This window comes from Anser brachyrhynchus (genome assembly GCF_964034855.1).
Source record: "Anser brachyrhynchus genome assembly, chromosome: 7".
Taxonomy (NCBI): domain Eukaryota; kingdom Metazoa; phylum Chordata; class Aves; order Anseriformes; family Anatidae; genus Anser; species Anser brachyrhynchus.
Genome location: NC_137701.1, coordinates 8,170,325 through 8,194,394, shown reverse-complemented (window position 1 = coordinate 8,194,394; position 24,070 = coordinate 8,170,325). Strand labels below are relative to the sequence as shown.

The 24,070-nt window shown below is 41.8% G+C and overlaps 1 protein-coding gene across 37 annotated transcripts in view; it reads right to left on the bottom strand.

Moving 5' to 3' along the window:
* Positions 1 to 24,070, bottom strand: part of MAP2 (microtubule associated protein 2) — a 197,919-nt gene that overhangs the window by 14,155 nt on the left and 159,694 nt on the right. For 6 of the 37 annotated variants that reach the window (XM_080598988.1, XM_080598959.1, XM_080598961.1 and 3 more), the window contains 7 exons: positions 18,233 to 22,015; positions 17,777 to 17,983; positions 17,250 to 17,384; positions 13,608 to 13,669; positions 9,440 to 9,625; positions 7,885 to 8,038; positions 5,623 to 5,966 (listed from right to left, as the gene is read on the bottom strand). In XM_080598988.1, the coding sequence (XP_080455114.1) occupies positions 5,623 to 5,966; positions 7,885 to 8,038; positions 9,440 to 9,625; positions 13,608 to 13,669; positions 17,250 to 17,384; positions 17,777 to 17,983; positions 18,233 to 22,015 (4,871 nt within the window). Of the gene's footprint in view, positions 1 to 5,622; positions 5,967 to 7,884; positions 8,039 to 9,439; positions 9,626 to 13,607; positions 13,670 to 17,249; positions 17,385 to 17,776; positions 17,984 to 18,232; positions 22,028 to 24,070 lie in introns of all 37 variants that reach the window. The other 31 variants (XM_080598970.1, XM_080598963.1, XM_080598993.1 and 28 more) reach the window with 9 other exon arrangements.

Here is a 24,070-nt window from a genome sequence, read left to right as displayed (position 1 = left end):
AAATTTCCAAGATAAAAACTAAGTTTTTTATCCTTTCCTTTCCTGTCCCTTCCCATCCAGCGTTAAACTTTTTTTCATTTTCCCATGCAAGATAGAACACTATTAGATAACTAAACAGCTCTGGTCCAGATTGTGTATTGCCTGAACATTTTCCCAATAAGAACAACATTCTCCATTTTCTTGCCAAAATCTAGGCTCCCTAGAGCTGAGCTGAAAATGCCTCCCGTGCTGAATTTGCTGCTGGGATGACTCAGGCTTTCAGAGGAATGTATGTCCTGGTACGTTCAACCTACTCCAGAAAACGGTACAGCTTCTCCCCTTGCTATTAATGAGACCAACACGGTATGGCACATCATGGCCAGGATTTGTCTCTAACATTAATTAGCCAGCTAAGAGTTGGAACTGGCTGCTTAAGCTGCTGCTGTGGTAGGTGGAAAGATAGACTGGGGTTCCCAGTCCGTCTTCCATGCACATGATGCACATTTTACAGATGGCTGAGGCATGGCAGTGATGTTACTCTCTTCCAGCCATATATCGAGTGAACGTCAGATCTGGACTGAAAGTCCCAGTTCCCTGCTCATTTCTACCAGCCAAACACCTTTCCTCAAATAAACTTTCTGAAACTTGCTAAGGCCTGGCAGTGATTGCCACATTTTTTTTCCTAAAATGTGAGTCAGGAAAAAGAATCTTTCTTGTTTTTTTCCAGAATAATTCAAGGCTTAACTGTACAGACTGTACGCAGGCAAGCTTTCCATTAAATGAGTGTCATCTGAACACAGGAGCTGCAAGATGTTATTTCTGTACAATAGGCAACGATCAGCCAAAATTATAAATTTCAAAAACTTAAAAATTATGTTTTTGAGCTATGAGAGAGTGTTGAAATTGTGCCTGAAACTCCTAATTTCTCTTTGCATTTGTAGATCTGCAATTAACATGGGATGGATTAGTTTCTAATTTTAAACATAAACAGGCAAACATACAAATTGACAAACAACTACTCATCATTTCCTACATTTCCCCTAATTTTCAGTCCAGAACAAATCCTATAAATGTCTTCTAAATCCGGAAAATGTGGAATGTATAAAGGAAACAAAAACAGACTGACAGAGATGAAATTACCTTACAGTTAAGAACTATTGATTTGGTAAATTCACAAACTAATTTCAATGAACGCAGCTAACAGTGTGGAAACAATTGCCTACCAGTCCCTCATTAGCTAACTCCTTAACCAATGGCCAGGTTATAATGCGCAGGGAGCTGATCCACATCTCCCTGCAGATGCCTCCTGTGGCCCTGGTTTTGGAAAGCACCAATACCTGGGATTTCCTTAAACCTTAGGGCTCATTTATGTTCATCACTTCTGTCCTGAACAGAGACTCTCTTAACTTGAGCCACAGTGTTTTTGACTCGATTATGTAGCAGACTGCAACAGATAAGAGGAAAAAGTGCCAGAAGGAGGTGAGAGAGAAGGGGACTAAGTAACAGTTCAGATTGCCATTTTTGCTGTGCCTATATTCTCCACTGTCTTATAGGATGCTTTTCATCAGCCAATGCACTGATAGCACATAATCTGGATTTTCAGATTGATTTTTGGGCCATCATCCGTGTTTGTAACTTGGCACAAAGACATGAAGCAGAAGGAAGAGGACTTACAATATGATGTCTCAAGGGGAACTTGCTGAATACCCTTCCGACCTGCAGCTCTCCCAGGAGGTGGTCCAGCTGTTGGTGGACCACCAACATGTCTGTCTCTGCTCTGGCTTTGCAGCTAAGGCAGGGAAGACGTCAGGAGCCCACCGTTCTCTGCAGACCAGGTCATAAATTGTGATGATGGGGCAATGTGTGTTTGTGCATTGTGGGGTAACCTCTCCTGCCAACCAAATGGATCTTGAAGCTAACAGGAAAGGACTCGAGCAAAAAAAAAATGTACAAAGACAATGACATCTATTCAAGTCTCCTCTTCTGCCCAGCTCTGAGATGTCTTATCCTTCCATGTGCCGGTTTCTTTTATCATTTAATGCTGATGCCTGTTGATTTTTGCCAGCATTTTTGTGGTTTCTAGACAGGTTCTGCTGAAGAGTGGTATCATCAATTTATTCAGACTTTCTGACCCATAACTCAGTGCACCTTGTTTTCTACAGTTTAGGGAAAATTGTGACGTTCTCTCTTTAATCTTCCTAAAAACCTTCAAGGAACAATTCATTCTCCAACATGGCTTGCGTATTTCATTTTAATACCTGTCATCTTACTCCTTACAAGACCCCTGGCTGTTACCATAGTTAGTGATATTTTAGACCTTATGTACAGCGTTCCAGTCTGTACAGCCCCATGCACTTTTACGGGGCTGTGCTGATTCACAACCGCTGAAATTCTTGCCCATGGCTGAGATTTTATATATACATTTCAAGATTAAATTAAAAGAAATCTAAGTTGGCTTTATCCTTGGTTGCTGGCCTACAATGCTTTATAAATACCCTACCTGGTCAGTAATGAAAAGATTCAATTGATAGACTTTTGTACACTGACATGGCACAAACCACATCCATAGGCAGAATTTCAAGATGACAAAAAATCAAACAGAAAAGCAAAACCTAAGTCTTGGCATGTGCAACAGATTTCCAACCCTTCCCCCAGCTCCCCCCATGCTTCCCTTGGGCTGTCTGAGAAATAACAGATGCAAATGGGTTACTTTTGAAAGCACAGCATTTCCTCCACAGCTGATGCAGTGCTAAAATCCATCTGAAGCCCAGCAGACATACCCATGAGCAAGTCGCCTCTGAGCCTTGCCAAGAATGATACATTTCACCATACTTTACTATAAAGAGAAAACCAGACAACCACCTACTGGCTGCATCACAGCGCAGAGAAGCCCTCATTTCTCCAGACTGCAGAACAGCAATTAAACACATCTCAAGCGATCTATTCCTCACAGGAGCTTAATGCACCGCAATGTTGGCTTGCTTCTTCCCCTAGACGTGTTTTTTTTTTTTTTTTGCCTGTCAGGTGGAGTAATTTCTCTCCTTTTCTTTGTTTCTGTCGCTGGCAAGTTAAAGCTGAATTAAAATAAGTCTGCTGGCTGATGAGCTTTTGATGAAATTCAAGGCTGAAGCACTGCACTTCTTTTATTTAGCATTCAAACCTCCCCTGCTGTTTCAGTTCTGCACCTCAGCCTCTGGCAGTTTCACAGTGCGGCTGCATTCTCTAGGACAGCTGTAAGCTAAGAAAAGACCTTGTGCTAGGTTAAGATATGCCTCTGGTAAAAGGATAGTCTGTCTCCAAATGACAGTTTTGGGCTGCATATCTGTATTCCTTTAGTGATTTGCATGTCATGTTTATGTACTTAACTTGCCCAGATATATGCTGGCTTTTTGTCTGCTAGTTTTTCCTTTGGTTACTGCTATCAGCACTTCCAGTTCAGGTTATAAAACTTGAGCAGCCTTCTGTTTGTTTCGTGTATCATCACTAAAAGCAGAGAGCAGATAACAGCTCATTTTAGCCAGTGCAGTATTTGCCACCAGGCGTTAAGGAAGCGAGCAGACACAAGGAAATGAAATTAGCTTTCATGTGTTCCTCTGACAGACCATATAAAATTCAACCGCATAAATTAGAAAAGAATTAATCCTAAAACCTTTTGTCTAGACTGAGCAACCATGGCATAAAGGAAACACAAAGCAAAAACTCAATGAGTCTTCCTTTGCCCAACCCACAGCTCAGTGGCCACACAGCAGTGGGAATTAAAAAATGCTTTAGCTTCAGTGACATTATGTCCACTCAGCAGATTTCCCCTGTGATTCCCAGAAGAGTGAAATGCCAACTGCTGTGCCATTCTTCACTATGCTGCGTAGACTGTGGGCAACTGTAGAACTGCTAAGCTGTCTGGGCATGGTGTTTACACAGGAATACAATTCACTGTGGTCCTCTAGCGCTCACGATCCACAGAGAGCAACAGGAAGGAGGAGGTTAGGCTAACATGGTGCTGGTTTTGAGCTCCATGTCCAGCAGCTGGGCTTGTTACAAGCAATGCCAATCCAGAAGCGCTGTCTGAACTTGCCTTCCAAGCCCCTGTGCCCCCTGACCATCTGCTATGCAACACATCAAGTGAGAGCTGGCCTCATACAAAATAGTTACACCAACACTTGTCAAAATAAAGGCAGAAGAACCTTTGCTGAGGCATTATCTTCTCGACTTTATCTGAGTAACCGGCTACTGTCCAAATCCTGGAAAGCACTGAATGTGTTAATTTACCGTGAAAACAGGATCAATGCTTAAGAGATACCTTACTGTTTAACACGAGCCTGCTTTTTTCTCTGGAAGACCTGCCATAGGCATAGCTTAGCAACATCAAAAAAATTTTTTTTTCATTTGCTTGTTTTTTTTTGAGGCAGCATTAGGCAAACATTACTGTTCTGTATGTTTCACTGTGTATTCCAAAACTCAGATATTTATAGAAGTATCTGATCTGGAAACACTGTGTAACCCAGCTTCCCAGGATGATGAGCTTTAAAGACAGATGAATGGGGAAGCACGTTAATCACCCTGATGTCCTGTCCCTGGAGGTGGTTGAGAAGTGAACCTGCCCAGAATCCACTCCCATTGCCAGTGCTGTAACTCAGCAGTCCAAGGAAAATAAAAGGGAGCTGGGGACACAGTGTTTTCATGGTCAGGTTGTGCCCACAATCAACATGAAAGGAAGATCTATGGTATTCCCTATCTGTTCTTTCCTCAGTCTTCAAAAGATCCTGCTTACCTTGTAAGCCTGTATGTTTACTGTCCTTTTCAATGTCTAGTAAGTTCTGTCTGTAGTAACAGGATTTTCTTACCCTACATACATGTTCAGTCTTTAGCTGACAGCAATATTCACGATTATGTGCTTCAGGGTGTAACTGTGCAAGGTATGAAAAACTTCATCCCTTTTTCAGCTTTTAATTGCATCAACACGCCCGTGAATTCTTCTGCTTTCAGAAAGTGAGAACAGAAAATTGCCATCTGCTTTCTTACACATTCTCCTTTTCTTATTTTATATGCCTTCTCCAGTTTATACAATTTAAGTCCTGTGCCTGCTCATTCACACTCTGAAGCAATAAAAACAGCTAAGTCTAATACCTGTCCCCTCCCATCATCTTTAACTTGGGGTGGATTTACCATGTTGGAGGCTGCAAGTCTCATTAACACTGCCCAACACAATGCACATGGCATGTAAAACGACACAGGAAAAGGTCATGGTGCTGTGCAATCCTGCTAACGTCTATCTAGGTCGAAGCTGAACTTGCACGAATTAAAGCAAACCTCCTTAATTTTCTGGTATCGATGAAGAGTAAAGAAGCAACAACTGCTCATACTCAGGCTAAAACATATTTATGACATGGAGTACAATCTCTTGTTTGAAACTTCTCCCCCGATCTCAGTGAGGCACTGTTAGTTTTCAGGTGGCAAGATAATTTTTCTGAAGACAGTCCTGACCCCTGCAAGTTAACGTCACTTAAACAACCAGTGTATATGGCAGTGACAACAGAAACAGCATTTGCAAGGAAACTCGAAATGGCTCCCATCCCATACCCATCCTGAAGGTGCACATGTGAGGCTAAATAACATATGGATAAATAGAAAGACTAAAATCCTTACCTGACCTCCCTTAGGCTGGTATTTGATGTTATCTGTTGATCCAATTTTGGACCTGACATTCTTGAGGTCAGGTAGAGGCTGATTAATAACTCGCAGCTGCTTTGGAGTGGCTGGAGATTTAGGAGGAGTGCGAATTATGGCAACTTTTTTCTCAGTTGGTACCAGTATGGCAGATTTGGGGGTCCCAGGAGTGTGTGGGGTTCTGGAGTAGCTGGGTGTCCCTGGAGTGCCCGGCGTACGGGAGGAATAGCTCGGTGGTGTCCCTGGAGTGATGGCAGTGGAGCCAGGAGTAGTGGGGGTAGAAGTTCCGCTTTTTCCTGTTCTGCTACGAATTGGTTCTGATCCTACATGCAAGAAAAACAGCATTAGACTCACAGAAATACAACTTTGCTTCTTTAAGTACCTCCCAAGACTTCAACCCTGTCTGCCACGCAAGACCCAGCTCTAAGATGTCTGTGCTAGTGCTGAGTAGCAGGCTGGAGGTCTGCCTGTGGGACTCCTTTGCTTATCAGCCCTGCTAGGAGGTACCTTGTCACATGTGGCTCAGCTAGTAAAGTGCCCACATGGTGGCTGAGCTCTCCACGCTGCCACACGGATGTGCTTCCCACAACGCTTACTCTTCCTGAAAAGCTCATGCAAGGCACAGTATCACCGCACTGATTTCCCTCTTAGGAAAGCACTAGAAGCGCCATCTGAATCCAGCCTTCGGGACTTGGCCTGACAGCCTGACTCACCAGTAAGAACTGTGTCACCCAGTTCAGCGGATTTGGGGGTTAAACCAGAGTGGTGAAAATTTTGATGGTAATCCCGAAACTCTAGGCTACTTCTGGTCACATACCACCACTGGGCAGCTGCTCTCTGCAGCTGAGCCCCGGGCAAGCATTCAGCTGATGGTGAACAAGTCTGTTGTGTGGATGGGCAGATGTCCCTCATGTTCAATTGCTATTTTCAAGTAGTGCAGTGAAACAAAGCAGCTACAGAAGCCAACCTTGATTAAAAGTCATATTCTAGTTACATTGACAAGCAAGTTAAAAATATATAAATAGTGGAACATTTTGTAGCAGCTCCATTCCCTGTTAATAGCATTACCAGTCCTTTTCACTGAGGACAAAAACCAGTTTAATAGCGGCACTGTGCTTTCTGCAGCCAGCTCTGTTGGTAACTCTCAAAGGCAAATAAACAGAAGCTGAGATCTCGCCATAAGCTGCTTAAAGGAAGCTTTGCTAAGAATACTCAGGGAGAGAAAGACCAAACCAATGCTCAAAGCCTGTGAACCCCAGCGCTGAACAGGTGTTATGTGTTTTCACCTTTAAAAGGTTTGGGAATTATAAATGCAATGGGACTTTCTAGAGCAGTGTGACTAATCAAAATCCCAGTTAAGTGATTTGTTAATCATTCTGTTTATTTCATGCCAGTTAACAAAAACAACAAAAAATGCAAATTCTTTACATGACTCACCAGATAGAATGAACATACTCCAATCTCACCTTCAGTTTTCCCTGAACAGTTTCTTCCTTTCCCAACCACCCTTAAACCAGAACTTTTTCACTACATCAACTGAGATAGAAAGGGAATCTTTTTTTCCAATTCTCTGTAGTTTTGGTATATTTAATTTTCATTCCTCAGTCCTTCACCACATTGGCAAATACTTCATGGCCTCTCAGTCTAGAGAATGGGCTGCTGTGCCAGCTGGCAGTCACTCTATTTTACCCTTGGAGCATCACCCAAGAATTTCAAAGGATTTCTTTTTTGGTAAAATGTAATCATCTGCTTCCCTTAGGTTCTCTTAAAAAGGTCTGAAATTGTTTTCTAAAGCTACAGGAATTCCCACTGGAAAGTAGGGAGTCACATCCACTTTCTGAGGCCTAGGCTGAAATCAAACTAGCAAAAAGTTATGGGAGTATTTATTAAAATTCTCATTGTCCTGTAATTCCTTTTCGCTTCTGAGTTAATATAACTAGTCCTGATAAAAGGACCTGGCTGGTTTACTATCCTCACTTCTGGTTTACTATCCTCACTTCCTCCAGTGAGTCACTCCACTGGCTAACATCTTCGCATTTATCACCTGAGAGGGTTTTTACTCTAGGACTAGAGGCACAGGGAGATTTTTACTGTGAAACAACAAATTCATAACATTAACTGTTATGTTCACTTTTCTAAGATACACCAGAATATTTTGTATTGCCTACTTCACATTTGTCTCATTTTTGTCATGGAAGACACCCACAGCAGTAGGAGAGAGTTAACATGCAAAAAACATACGTGTGGTCCGTCGTACTGAAGAGGAAAGGGATGTTGTGAGGGAGAGAGAGTTCTCCTCTCTGTCTCGGTCTCCTGATACAGCTCTTCGAGGAGGAAGGATAGAGGAAGGTCTTGGTAAAGAGGAACGTTTTTCAGGACTCTTGCTTACTCCATCCTAATAGTAACAAAATAAAAACAGGTTTAGTTTTCAAAATGTCCCACTTTAGCCCGTGATTTCTCTCAACCTACATACAAAGGGCAAAGCCTCATTCTTTGGGCCCAGTTTACTATTCATGGAGGAAGCTGTGGGATCTAGCCACTTCCCATGCTCTGATCAGCTCCTTGGTGCTTCTTTACTGCATGAAAATGCTCACTAGGAAAAGTCTGGCTCTGGTACCCAGTACGGACAGAACTCCGTTTTTGGAGAGATATTTCCCTGCGAATTTCCCAAATGTGGTATTTTGCCAGTCTCACCCTATCTTGAACAATCTACTTCTTCCTCAAAATAAACCCTCCCTTTGTAGCAGGCAAAGCCTTTCTTTTTCTACAGGTTTGACTGAGCATGTATCAATGACTGGTTTTACTCCCACTGAAGGCAAAGCTGTATCTCCCAGTGACTGCAGAGGATGCTAGTGGACTACTGGATTATGATCTAAATCCCTGTGAAGCCATCATAGATATCATCTCCATCAAAACAAAAGCAATCAACTTCTGATTATTCTGAAATATGGATGGGTTCAGCATCTGGTTCCTTAGTAAGGGCTTTTTTTTAGTACAAACAGAAAGTAAAAGAACTCCTCTGGTGCTCAGGTGTGAAATTCTTATGTGAATTCACCTGCAAAGTACCCACAATACTGGGACACCACACTATATTGTTTGGTGATGTGTGATTTGATGATGAAGAAGTATAACGATGGCCCCAACCAGTACGAGACACAACAAGCACAGTGAAAACAGCTTTCAAATGACATAACAGTCATCAGCTCAGCATCAAGTAGATTTGCAAGACAAGTGAACAGTAAACACGGGGAAGCTCGGATGAACTGCCAACCATCTCTTTAAATTTATACTGCAACTTCCTGAACTTAGTCCTAGGCACAGACCAAATTTGGGTCCTAAAGCCTTTGGCTTCTGCCCTTGTTGCTGGTGATAAGAACTGTGCACTCTTACACTGGGGATTTAATTCGTTTTCAGAGTATTAACTGGTTGAAAATTGCTTTTTAAAATTTTCTTCTGGAAAACGAATTAGTACTGCTGGTTTTGCTACTTACCCATGTGCAAAATGGGTGCAACTTCTCAGCAGTCAATGAAGCACCATCCATATCATCAATAGAAAGAAGACATCTCTTGCTAGTTATAATAAATTTCACTTATGTTTCCTTTGGAGACTTTGCTTCATTTCTACCTATTTGTGGCACAAATCACGTAGCCTAGTAATAAATTTTCCTGCCACTGGAAATTAATCCCAGGTAAACTTCACAGATAATTACCCAGATGTAGCGGGGAGTGAATGTGATCCAGGGAATTTACCTACACATCTCCGAGCTAACTCTCTCTACCAACTCTGCTACCTTACCTTAGCATCTGATTTTGAGTAGGGCAGGCAGTCTCTTGGGCCTGCTGAGGAGGGCCGTACATAATAACTGTCTGTATCGAGAAAAGTGGCCCTTTTAGTAGTTAATGAGCAAGCTGAGCTGGGTCTTGGAGGAAGCAATGACTTTGCTTTAGACTTTGAGGCAGGAATCTTTGACAAAGAGGCAGTCTAGTCACGAGAAAACAAAAGAAAACACAACATGAAGCTGGACAAAAGGAAAACACATGCAACATGGACCAAAAAAAATGCGAAGCTATGAATTAATACTTTTCCTGTGTCTGGTAATGGTGTCTATGCAGTTCTGACATGCAAAGTTTTAGTTCTGTGTTGTTTGACTGAAACCATCTGTGGCTGGACAGATTTACTGATTCTAGAGAGTGCCTTTTTGTGTAAATGCTATTTTTGCCATGTGTTAATAGGACAGAACTGGTGCCAGGCACGGCACTTAGCTGGTACAACTGCTGGCTGGCTGCATCAGAAGCAAGTGCAAAACTACAGGAGCACCAACACATCCTGGTCTTTTAAAACTAAGTTGTGCATTTGTAATATATCCCTCCCGGCTACACTCAGGAATAAAACAGGAGGAGTCTTAGAACAAGGTTACAGCAGCATTCCCAAGATGGCAGAAGGACATGATAGCAGTGCTTCTTATGCCACTGCATGCACACAAAAATCCCCAGTGCACCACAAACACTCTATTTTGTGCATTTGGTGTCACAACAGGAATTTGTAAACCTGTCTTGACAATGTGGGGTCCTGGGATAACGAAAGCTTTATACTCTTGAAAGGCTGACATCATGTGTCATTTTGGTCAGGTACTGCTGTGATTCTGAATAATGGTAATATCCCACTGAAGGAACAACCAGACATCAACAAGGCAGACTGCAAATTCTTTGTTGATGCTTAGGAGACCTAGCTGTTCTGCACAAAGAAATTTCCACGAAAGAAAAGAGGGCTACTTGATTAAGCAACACTGTTCTTTCTCCTACAAGGATAACTGATATGACAAAGAACAATTGCAAGGCTGTTGTCTTGGCGATGTAGTCCTGATTCTCTCTGTATTCATACAAGCATGAAGTTACTAATAGGAGCAATCTTATTGTAAGTATGGGATTTAGTAGGGAACTTTAGCCATGAAAAATTTGGCATTTGGTCTCAGCCAGCCATCTAGATGTCCTCAACGTTTGGAAAAGATGCACGAGTTACTCCTCAAGCTGTCTTTTTTAGAAAATGAGAAAAGAATGGGATGAAACATAACTCACAGTTGTTCAGCCCCCTACGGACTGGCATCTGGCTTAGGCTACATAGCCAGCCTGAAGAAAACTGAGGCTGGGGTCATCCACAGTGTGTATGTACTAATGAGCATGATTAAGAGTTACAGAGCTGCCTAACAACTCCAGTCCTACAGTACAGCTGTGACGTCTACAGATATCACTAGCCTTATCCAGTAGCCCTACTGGCCATGACAAGAAATCCATTCAAAGGATCGGAGTGCTTCACTAGCAAGAAAGTATTTCTAGAATGAACTCTGCAACATATTTATCTTTTAATAATGAAAATAATTATTTTAAACAGAAACTGAACAGTGTGTGTTTCTGTCACAACAAAGGCTTCTCCAGGTTTTGAATGATTTGTCATAATTGAATTTACAGGTACCATCCACTTGAGAAAATTTGGGCTATATTTCTAAGAACACTAAAGCTGAAACTATGTGGAAGCATGGCATCTATCTCGTGTGGCTCCAAAAAGCAGATGTTATGCCAGCACTTTTCACCGGGGTTTCTGAACTTGGGATATAACTAAGCACGCACAGTCTGAGGCCCAAATGTTCATTCAGCCAATTTCAGCTTTTCCAACTTGAGGGTCATGCAACAAGACCTCAGTGAGGCTGGAAAATCCTTGCAGATTTAGATTCTAGGCACAGTGCAATCTAGGAGATCCCATCGTTTTCACTCACAGTGCACAATGTCCTCCATGAATATGTGCATCTAATGGGGATGCTAAAGATGGACGAGACCGAGATCTTTCAATGGAAAGCCTGGGGAAAAGGCATGACCCTGAGCTAACACATTGCTCTGCCATTAATACAATCTGCATCCCCTCTGTTACTTAGCAAGCAAGGCACTTTTTAGCATCAGTAATAGCAGCAGAGTCTGGCCCAAACAGCTTTCAGTGACATGCTCAAGACTGCTAGAGCAAGCAAAGAAACTGAATGCTTCAATCCCTGCCTGTGCTTTACCCAGAACACTATTCCCATTATGTTAGCAATAGATTACATTTAACCTCTGCTGTAATTCATACTGTTGGACATGCCAGCTGTCCACAGGACAAACATCTATGTAACCCTTGCCAAGACCCAGTGATTCGGGGACTGCTGAAGCTGGGATGCAGAAATCTCAGTTTATTTCAGAGGCACTGCTAAGGCATGGCCAATGTTCTCAGCATCTCACTACTACAGGTACACAGCTCCTTCCAGCAGATGGAACTGCTTAGCCTTTCCTGAAGTTGTTCTGCAAAGCACTATGAAAAATGTAGTTTGAAGACGGATAACAAACTGACTGGGTTGGATGATCTAACATTACCAGCGGAGAGGAAAATGCTGCACTTGAAGGACATAAAAGCTGAAAATCAGGAAGGAACACAACAACAAAAAGGAAGAGGACTTTACAAAAGCAGAGGTGAAGACAAGGCACAAAAGAGAAAACATCCAAGAGATAAGTGAACATGGCAATCACAGAAGGGAAGCAACAGGGAGAGAAAGTAAGGAGGGACTAGACTTCTAATCTTTGCCATAAGGTAAAGGACGGGAATAAGAAAGGTGCATAGAAAACAGATCATTTCAGAGAATGACTTTGCAGTGCTTGTCCTTAGAGCACTCCATGATCACAGAAGACTCTGAAAATGAGCTAGTATCGACTTCACTCAGGTGTTGATCAGCCCCCGAGAAAAGAGAGTCACAAACCATACTTTTGACTAAGGAGCAAAGCCTACCCAGATATTTCTTATTGTACTAGGAAAGAAGTTCTAACAGTTTCCCAGTTATGAGCTGAAATGGGCCAGACATCTCAAATCACATGAAATCCCAGAATCCATGGCTGAATTCAGGTCTAAATTTCAGCGCTGCTTCACAGCCTCAAATCAGTTATGCTGCTTTCATCATGAACAATTTCTTACGATTCATAAATAATGTGTAGCACTTTATAAGACATAGTTTTTTGTTCCCCAAATAAATGACAATCTGGTTAGACAGACGAAACAAATCAGCCATGGAATATATTAGGAAATACGGGGGAATCCTAAGGAACAGCCACACTGTTAACGATGGCTAGCAATGACAAAGTATTGTCACACTGCAGATGTAAGTTAGTTTGTGTCAGTGTCATGAAAGAAAGAATTGCATAGGGGGTAGTGAAAGAAGGACGATTTGCTGGGGATTTTGGAATGGTAGGATAGAAAGAGCATAGGGTCAGCACAGGAGCAGGGCAGAGAGACACTTTGCTGTAGTACTGCTGTATTTCTTTAGTATTTGCAATATTTCCTGAAGAAAACTCAGCAGAGGAGAGGCAGAAGCAGGGAGCAGAACAGGCTGCAGAGCAGCTGAAGGCAGGGCACAGGATTGTCAGGGTAAAACAGATAGAAATCAGTGGTCCAGGAACTAGTCAATCCGAAAGCACTTATTCACGTGTAAAATGCTACTGGCCAATAATTTCCACACAGGCAGGGCCTCTGCAGAATGCATGCGTATGTAATGGTGCATCAAAATATACCCTGTGAGTCCTGGGGAGGATTTCTGCCTAGGTGGCAATAGAGCAAGGTGGCAGCACGAGCTGGGTGCTGTGGAAAGGACGCAGCTTATCCCAGAGGATGACCTTGTTCAAAATGCTGAACAACATCCAACTCCTGCAGCTTGGAGTCTGTGTGCCCCCTATAGATCTGCAAGCTGTCATCATCATCTACCTGGGCTGTAAGTCAGAGCTAGTAGAAGTTATTATTCAGGAAAGGTGGGTTTAATTACCTTTTTAAATGAATAATGAATATGTCAAACAAATTCTAAATGGAACACACAATGAAGTACTGAATTAACACAGGAAGATCTGAAATAAGGACAAAAGGAGATTATAAAGATGGGCAATAAGATGATTTTACTCACTGAGAGTTTTTCCTTTGCTTGTTTAAATACACCAGGAGCCTGGTTTGTTTCACCACCTGCTGCTGAGAGACCCAAAGAAAGACTTGATGGTTAAAAATAATAGTAATAAGCATTTCCACTTGGTACACTTGTTAGAACACTCATACACCTTGAACTACCATGCAAAACAATTACCTTGTAAAGCAGTCTCAGCGAACTGTACATAGAAATGTGCTTACCTTAAAAATGTCCTGTATTCATTTTACTTGAGGTAAAGTGGCATTCTATGTATTTCAAACAAATCCAAGTTTTGTACTTATGTCCCTGGAAATCTAGGAACCACAGTAAAAAGTTCAAAGAACAGCTGACAGGTGTAAGAGACTCTAGTTCTGAAGGTTCAACCTAAGACACCTTATCACCCTGATTTTCATAAAGTTCTGAACAACTGTCCTCTAAAAATCAGGTTCCTTTAAGCAATCCACAAATGAAAATTTTAAAATAAAGGACCCTGAAGTCACCGCTTTTTAAAATATTAGCCAAAATTCGTAATGGAAAGAGAGCGATTGACTACTGAATTACCACTGCAATTGTGTCAATAAGGTCAGTGTGTCATGGCTCAACCAAGCCCTCAGACTTTAGCATTCACGTTATACCTGGGGAATCAAGTATAATAATGCACCATTTCGTTTATCTGATACAACATGATTTGAGATGAGATTTTTCTTTCTGACTTAGATTCTCTCCTTACAAAATTGTGGAACAAGGGAGCTTTTCAGAAAACAGGCTATATTAGGTCCACTCCAACACCACTGTTCAGGAAGTGATTTGCTACACAAAATCTATCTAGATGTGAAATCCTTTGGCATCTGTGCCAAAACAGCCCTTAGTAAATAAAGAAGCAGGATAGTGGACATGGATGACTATCTCTAGGATGTCTTCTAACTGCAAAACCAGCCCTAACACAATGTATGGGACACAACCAATTGATTTTCTCCTCTCCTCGTATCCCAGGAATGGTGAGGGGAATCTCTGGTTTTCTGCCACACTTCCCACTCAGTAGTTCTGCCCTCTTAATACAATTTCCTTGCTGCTTTTCTAAATTGAAGGAGTAGGAGAGAAAACCTTTCAGGAGGAAATTAATGTATATGGCTGCATACGACACTTCTGAATTTGTACCAGGCTTAAGTGTAACAAAGCCCTCCTGTATCACATTTTACCCCATCTGTTACTGCTGGTTTTGGTGTGTTTCGCATCTCTTCTAAATAATCACAAATAATATATTTCTTCCTTCCTTCCAAATCAGCCACCACTATGAAGTGGAAAGCATAGCTGTGCTGCTCATGCTGACTTACCTGAAAGCACCACAACTTCTCCATCTGAACAAAAGATCTCTCTGTGCTCTGCTACCAGTTTAGGTACACAACAAACATGTCTTACCTCAGTGGGTGACCCCAGAACTGCAGACACAGAACAGAAGCATATTGCATACTGACTCCTGCTCATAACCGGGCAATTGGCCTGGCCTTGCCCCTGTAACCACTCCTCTCATGGCACAACAGCAGCAGCATCTCACAGCCACAAAGCAAGAGTTGGACTGAGGTTTTGCTCCCGTAACTACATCAGGCAAGGCAAAGATTTCACTACTCCTTCCTTGGAGTTGGCCTTGCAGTTTCTTTTCCAAATGGCAAGGATGAATCTCAAACAGCGGTCCCTCCCTTGAGGATACGGCAGCATACATTAGCAGTATTTGCCAATGCTTACCTCACAGTGACATGGGAAGTTTTTTTTCCCCTGCTATTGAGGGGAATAGATGAATGATTTCATTTCCTGAACAACTACGTAGAAAATATGAGCAAATACTAACTTCTTGTTGTAGACTATTCCATCTTATGACTGGACATACTTCATTTTAAAGATGCAGAAAATGCAACACAGAGGTTTTAAACACCTCGAATATACTCAAAGTTGTAGACTACACCATGGAGGTACTTTTGGTGGGGCTTAGGCATCATGACAGTTAACAGGACCATTCCACATAGGACATACTGACAGCTGGCTGTCAGTACAAGAAATGGTGCTGTATAAATTGTATTACATAAAAGGAAAACAGGAAGAAAATAACAGAATCACAGAATCATCTAGGTTGGAAGAGACCTCCAAGATCACCTAGTCCAACCTCTGACCTAACACTAACAAGTCCTTCACTATAACGTCCCTGTAAGTTCCAGATCCTGAAAAGAACTGGATGACTGGTTCAGGCTCAGGGATACGTAGGATAACATATGGCTGCCTACTCTCTCTGTGTGCAGCGCTATGCGATATAGTTGCGCTTGGTGTCTCTTCAAGTCCCCTCAGTAAGTTAAAAAAAGGGGGGTGGGGTGGGGTGGGTGGGGTGGAACATAGAAGAAAATAAGGGAGAACTGAGTTTTCCAGCAACACTGAGTATGGTGAAACATTTTTAGATATATTTTTATTCACTTTGTGGAATGGTTCAAGCTATTTTGCTTTAGAGCCCAAACCAACATTGCTGCAAATTTTAAGATAGAGTCCCTCTTTTCGGTTGCTCTCTGTCTCAGTATTTAAAATGCACTGGGATTTTGTTCTTGTATTACATTTTTCACTTCAACTAATACATCTGCATCACTACATATCAAGAATGAGAGGAAAGAAAGCTCTGACTGTTGCCAGGCAGCACACATTTCAGGCACTGAACAGATTTCCTTATGCAAGTCTATCAGTATGACTCAGGTCTCTGAGATGCTGCTGGGCCAGGAGAGTTCTGAGGAGGTAAGAGAATCAGAGGGCAAGACAACACCGACCACATAGCTGTAGAAGTGCAGTCGGAGTTAAAAAGCTGCAAAACCAACACTATTTTGTGACATGAAGAATCAACTCCCCATTCCCACTGTTCATCAACCCCCCTTTTGATAGAATAGTGGACGTCATAACTTCTGAGCTGATGAAGCTGTGCTCCAGCAAACAGTAAAAAAGATAGCAGGAACTATTTTAATCTCTTTTAAATTTTAATTCCTTTCACCTTCCTCTACTAAATATTATTATTATTTTTTATTTGGAATCCATTCGTAGTGTGAGCCCAGATTTCTTCTCTCAGCTCCATGCTGCATGTGGCTGGATTCCCCCTGTGGATTTTGACTGTACATCATAAACATCAGTAACAGATTGTGACGTGTGAATGTGAATAACATCAATCAACAAAATATAAGTCTGAAACACTTCTTATTATGCATGAGAGTAAAAAGCAAAATAATGGAAATGCATACTATGCTGTCAACATTTTCCCACCAGAAAAAAAGGCATAATAAAAATAATTAAAAAAAAGAACAAAATGATGAGCAGAGATTCCTACAACAACACACTGTAAGCACAATGCCAAGTTACAACCACAGCACTTGGAGGTCCAAGCAATGACAAGCATACATGATCATGGCCTCCATTAAATAAACAAACAAATACCGGGAAAGAAAAAGAAAAGAAAAATGATACAAAACACTAAAAAAGCAATACTATTTGTGAAGATATTCTTGGAGGAAAAAATAAAAAATAAAAAATAGAGAAGCTGCCATAGCCATGAGATTTAAAAAAAAAAAAATATATGTCTATGTTTGCCAGCCACATTGCATAAACTGAACAGAATGCAGTCACCTGTCTGCTTCCGTTTAACACAGGAGAGATGAGTTGGTCTAGTATATTTGATAGCAGGTTTTAAAATGATTTTCCTGGAAGGAGAGTGGGCCTGAACTTCAGTTTTTTTAGCAAGTTCAGCTTTCTTATACACTGCTATGGACAAGAAAACACAAAAACACACAATCAGGAAAAAAAACCAGCAAAGTTTCATACGACAATACATCAAGTGGCAGGCCCACTGCTCCACAACTGCAACTCGAAGCATTGCTTCTACTGGGGCAGACAAATCCTAAGTCAGGAGAGAGTGAGCACCTGTGCATTAACCTCAGGTGTGCTACTCAGTGATCTGTGGGGGTGTCTAGAGTAAAACGGGACTGGTGGAGCAGTGAGCCTTGCACATGGCTTTTCATATAATTGTACAATGTCTCATTAAAAAGCACCGCACTTAATACTGTTAAAGTGCATCTACAACAGAGTAACCTGACAGTACTGCACAATAGTACAAAAATACATAAATATATTGTAATAGGGAGTGTTAAATGAACCTTTTTTCCTTCTCACTTCATCTCTGGAGAGTGTGCTAGGTTCCTTTTTAGCTAGTTTCCTTTCAGGAGTAGAAATCCTGCCTCGCCCAGTTTTAAAAGGTTTTTCTTTTTTATGCTTATCAAGAGACGGTCTTCGCAATTCTCTGTCTGCCTTCTCCTCTTTAGGAACAGTCTCTAACTGTTCAGTCATGATGCTCCTATCATCATCTGTAGGATCAGAGCAAATTGTAATAAACAAAAGATTAGTAACAAATGTTAACAATACTGCAGCGGATGCAGCGTAAAAATAGTTGAAGACCGAGCAGACGGATTAATAAAAGAAAAAAAAGCAGGCTATTTAATATTTTTTTGAAACATGCTGAGATTACTGTTACTATTACAGTAACTTTGCTTTTTGATCATTATGATTTGGAAGCAAAAATATTTAACACACAAAACAAAAAGGATAATGCACACCTTGAGTATCTGCCCAGAGACTGTCTGTGTCCATGATGGAGTCGTCGATTGTTGTTTCATCTTTGTAATCATCACACGTCTCTGTTTTGTAGTCGGTGAGCAAGATTTCTTCTCTCTCGGGTGAAGCAGGAGCTTCTGGGGAGCCCTCCTTGGGCTCAGCTTGAATGTCAGCCACTTCCTCAACCTCCAGCTCCTCTTCAGCCTGGGAGTCCACAGTTTCGATGTCTTCCTGCTGGGTAGCAGCGAAGCGTACACTGTGAGACGCAGATTCACCCTCATCAACGGTTGTCTGCACCACTGTGATAAAGTCATCCTCTACTGTCACCACGGATTCAATAATGCCTTTGAGTTCAGGTAGTGCTTCTGGGCAAACCTTGGCTAGCATTTCTTCACCGGTAGGTTTCCCAAGGTCCATTTCTTGGGGCATTTCTGGTATAAGATGCTGTTTATCCTCTTCTTTTTCTTCTTGTCCCCCTTCTACCTCTTCTTCCTCATGTTCTTCCCTTCTTGCGGCCCCAGCTGTCACTTCGGATGGCAGCAGTGTTTGGATTTCTGTAGGTTTCACAGCTGTATCAGGAATCTTTTCAATTTCCTCTGTAGGCTGTGGTATGGTCTCCATCTGAATCTCAGCAGGCTCTTCTTGGGGAGGCTCAGTTTTTGGAAGGAGGAGCTCCAGAGAAGGCTCCTTTGCTGGCAACTGTGCAGTCACCTCTTCCCCAGACACAGTAGGTTTTGGAGGTTCTCCTTTGATATCCTCTTGTTTCAAGGGTTCTCCGTTCAAACCTTCCTGGGCTTGATCATGCTCTCCACTAGATTCATAAGATTCCTCTTTATCAACTGCCTCTTGATGTACAAGATCGGGCTTAGCTACTTTTTCCTTAATTTCTGTTTCAGACAGTTTGGTGCTGTCCTTCACGTAAGTAGGCTCCGTCTTGGAAAGTACATCTGCATCCTTTGCTTCTCTGGACAAGATGGTCTGATCTTTCTGTTGAGTTTCTTTGGGTTCAGGCCCTGCTCTTTTAACAGGGGTTTTGTCCTTCCCTGAAGGGAGAGAACCTTCACTGATCTTACTTTCTAACTGACTCTGATATTCTTGGTCGGCTCTCCTTGCAGCCACTTCCAAATCATGCTTTATAGCATTGTAATCTGGTTTTACTGGAGCTTCTATCTCAGCCATTTCAGGAACAACACTAAGAGTCTTCTCCTCCATCAAGAAGGAAACAGCATCTTTTTCTGTTGTTACCTCTGTAGACAATATTCTGTCATACGTTGTATCAGCAGGCACATGAACTTTGTCAGCAACACTTTCTTCTTTCATTTCTAAGATTGCCTCAGGTCTTGTCCTCTCTGACTCTGCACCTTTAATGGGATAGACCTCTTTAGAGTCAATTTGATCTTCACTTTTTTCTAGCACAGTATCCAGCTTCTCTTTCTTCTCCTGCTCAAAGTCCCTCCCCAGAACGGACTCACCAGCGGCATGCTGAGCTAAATCTTTTTCACTGAGGAATTCTTCTTTCGATTTTTCAGCTGCTGCCAGCTTCACTTCTATTAAGGACAGGTCAGGAGCTAGGCTGCGTCTCAATTTTTCATCTGTGCCTTCATAAAAGGGACAGGTTTCGCTTGTTAAATTCTCACTGTCCTGAACTGGAGAAGGGAGTGGGACTGTGTACTTATTGAAAACACAGTAGCCCAAGTCTTCTAGCTGGCTTTCAGCTTTTAGAGTTACATGGTTTTCATCTGTCACAGGTGGCAGGGCTGCGCTGCTGTCTTCCAAAACAGTGTCAGAAGGAACTGACTTCTTTTGCGCCGCCTCGGCATCTGCACTCACAGATGCTAATCTAGATCTTGTCCCTGCTAGGTCTAACATTTCAGGCAGGTCAGGAGCCAAGACAGCCCCATTTTTGTAATAATCTTTGGCTGGGAAAGGCGATTCAACCGAAGTCTCAGGCTGGACTTTTTCTTCTGCCATTGCTTTTTCTTCTTCAATGTGCTCATCTTCCTCTCTACTATCAATGGGGAAGCAAGGGGCCTTCTCTAATGCTGGTGTGGTTGCTGGCAAGTAGTCGTCACCTTCATCCATACTGCCACTAGTATTGGTTAGAATATCCGAAGCCAGGGGAGAAAGATCATGTGCGCGGCCAAAGCTAAATCCTAGAGCTATAGAATCCAGGCAGGACATGGGCAGGTTAATAGACATACTTCTCTGTTCAATTGCAGATCTCCCCCCAAGTCCCAGGCTCCTGCTCAGAGTTAGGTCATCTTTATTTTTACTGTGGAGCTCTCGTTTGTCCCCATAGACTTTGGGGTCAATAGTGAACATTCGTTCTGTTGGGGAACTTGGTTCTTCAGATTTGTCTGGTGTATAGCTCTGAGCCAGGGTACTGTACCCTATTTCATGAGCAGGCATACCTTGCTGCTGGCCCAATTCTGTCTGTAATTCTTCCTCCTCTTCCTCTTTGTCTTCAGGTATTAGACGACCTGTCTGATAAGGCTCATACGCACTCTCTTTAGTGTCGCTTAGCTCATAGTAATCACTGCCTTGTTTCAGAGCGTCTGCTTTGAAGGCTTCCTCTTTTAGTGCAGAGGTTTCAAAATACTTCGACATTCCTGATCGATCCACTTCTGCTTTCATTTCATGAGTAGCCGAAACACTTGTCTTATCATCCTTGGTATCCTTTTTAACATCTTTCTCTTGAGAAGGTTCTAGAGGAGCCTTATCTGTGGTTAAACTTTGTGCCTCAGGGGTCTTCTCTGTTGTTTGGGATAACTGTGTGGTATCAGGGTGCTCTGTTGTTTTCTCAAGGGTCAGTTCAGGGCTTAACTTGCCTGGGGATACCTCTGTGCTTGGCTGCACATCTTTTTTCATGTCTACTGTTGCTGGAAGCCCACTTTGGTCCATTTCTTTTTCTGCTTTGAAAAGATCAGATGACATTTTAGCTTCAGCATCCTTTTGAAAGTCTGCTTTGTCTTGGGAAAGGGTCTTAACTTCAGGTTTTGTGGTAAATTTACCATCGTCTAATATTCGAGCCTCCCCTTTATCATAGAAGTCATACCTTTCTTCCTCATCACTCTCCTCCTTAGTCATGTCCTTTTCCTCACCCCATGCAGGGATTTTCTGGGCACTTGGTGTTTTCAGGCCATCTATAGCTACTTCTTCATGCAGAGCTAGGGTCATGTCTCTGTGGATCTGTTCATCTTTAGCGAGATCTTTGGCAAACAGTTGGTCAGTGGGTTCCTGTTTTGTTTTGTAACTGTCTTTGAGAGGAAGCTCCTGGGGGACAGCAGGAGATGGGCCTGAAGGTAGTTCACTTTTGGCTGCCTCTGCCTTGGGTTCTGACAGCATCAGAGAACTTCCCTCATGGCTGATGGCAAGATCTTGGACATCTTTAAGGTCATCTCTAAATGTCATAGACATAATTTGGTTGGATGATGAGGGCACATCTGCAGTCCTTTCTTCTGTTTTGCTCCCTTTAGGCAGTTCAGATGGCAAGTCCTTTTGTTCTTGAAAACCAGGAAGCTTGGAGGCAGGTTCTGCAAAACTGGCTTCCCCTTTCTTCTGTAAATCAGTTTCCGAGATCTGTTCTGTTGGATGTGAAGGCGTTTTTTCTTTGTCTTTGCTCTGTGAATCCTTTTTATCCTCTGTTTTTGCTGGCTGTGGAACTAAGGCATCATGTTTAGGTTGCTCAGTCTTACTGTCTTTTCCAGATTCCTGTTGCTTTGTATCTAACGGTTCTGTTGTGAAAGGGCACGTGCCCTCCTGGACACGGAATTCCATCTTCGTGGCTGCAAGTAAATCTGAAGTAGTTTGTTTGGGTTTTATAACACAATTATTTAAAGCACTTACAGGCAGGCAGTCATGTGGCGTACACAACATCTTGGTATGAATGATGGAAAGGAGAGGGAGAAAGATGCAAACATGCAGCGAGGCTTTCCACATAGAAATCTGCTCTAAGGCATTAAGTCCTAGTTTCCTTTCAATATATGATGTCCTATAGTGAAAATGTGAGTTGTACACATCTAAATATGTGACCACTGAAATGAGATGATTTCATGTGACTTCATCTTCACGGTTTGTATACAAAAATAAAACCAGAAATAATCCTCACTTCATTGGTATGTTCCACTGGACTACGAAGCTTATGCTAGATTTGCTTTAGTAAGGTCTGTAATGAACCTGGCATGAATAAATCATCAGCAGAGCCATTAACAGTCACAGATCTCAAAGGCCTCATCTTCAAAACTGTCAGCCATCTTCAACTGTAGTCAAAGAATACTGGGCATGTTTCAATGACTGTAGCACAGACCCCAATCAAGTTAATTTAAAACTAAAAATGCTATACTTACAACCTGCCACTATATTTGTATGGAGTAATACCTAGTTAAGTTTTTTCATCCATGCTTTGTTAATCATTAATAGCATGTTCTTTTTTAATATCCTATGGAAAACAATGATTCCTATCATATATAAAAAACACAAAGAGGTACTACAGAATGTGGTAGAACTTTCTGCAGTAATCTGCAAAAAAAAAAAAAGAAAGAAAAGATTTTTTTTCCCCTAAAACTTGTCACAATAAGCATTATGCCAAATCTGAATATCCTCATATGTGATTTGAAGACCATGGAGCCATCTTCTGACTCAGACAAATATGAAGTTTTAAGAATAATTAATATCAAAATATTGGTCATTCTTTAAATATTTGCATATGTTAACATTTAGTCAAAAAGCTACTGCCATTCTACACTCTGTGGTTACCAAAAAAACCCATCAGAATTCTACAACTATAGTAATTTTAATCTTTTATGCTTTCAAATTTGTTGACTTGCAAACCCTATGAAGTATAGAAACAAGGCCACTGAGCTGATTTTATCCTTGTTTCACAGAAATTAATGAGCTACATACTGATTTTTCTTATGTATTCTATCTATCATGCCTCCTAATGTAGTGCCAATGAACAAGACCAATGGCATCAAAATATATTCTGATTGCCAAGGGAATTTGATCTTCTTTAGCTGGGCCAGCCCAAAAACCAGCCTCCCACACATGGCACTTCTTAGTCAGGTACTTCACTACTCCATATAATGCGTCTTTACACCTTGTTGCACTGACTAATGAGAAACACCCTTGAAAGGCCTATCTTGAAGCCTAGTTCTCATGTACTGAAAAACAATTGCTTGGAATTGCTTGCCCTAGGAACCAGATCAGAACTTAATGCACCCAATCCTGAGCTTCATACAAAAGGCAAATATCTCCGTGGAAGTGATGGGTTTTTGCCTGAGCAGGGCACTCCAGCCAAGTTAAACATTTGTAATAAGGCAAGGCACACAAAAAAATCAGAGTTCTGGCAATGATCAAGGAGAGAAGGGGTGGACTGCAATGAATGGCAAGGATATGACATAAGAAGCAATAGCTTTAGGGAAGCTAAACCAGAATGCTGAAGCACACACACAAAAAAATACTGCACGCTGCAAATGAAAACATTTCTACAGTTTAAGCCTCTTTATGTCATAGTCAAAGTCAATAAATCTACTTTTTGAAAGAAAAGCAGATGAATCTCTGCACCAAAAAAAAATATACACAGATTAGCAATGTGACTGGCAAACATCTGAGATGGGGGGAAAAAGCCTTGCGCAGAGGAATCAGCTTAGCTGCAAAGCATTTGTATCATGGCAAAGTAAAAAAAAAAATCAGGAATCAGCTGCAGTGGTGGGAAACCATGTTGTCATACAGCACCTATGCAATCATAGTATCTGCTACACACTCTTCAAGCATAATAACAAGAGCAGTCATACTGATTAATGGGAAGAACAGGAAATGAAGCAGCCTCAGAAAGCACTGGA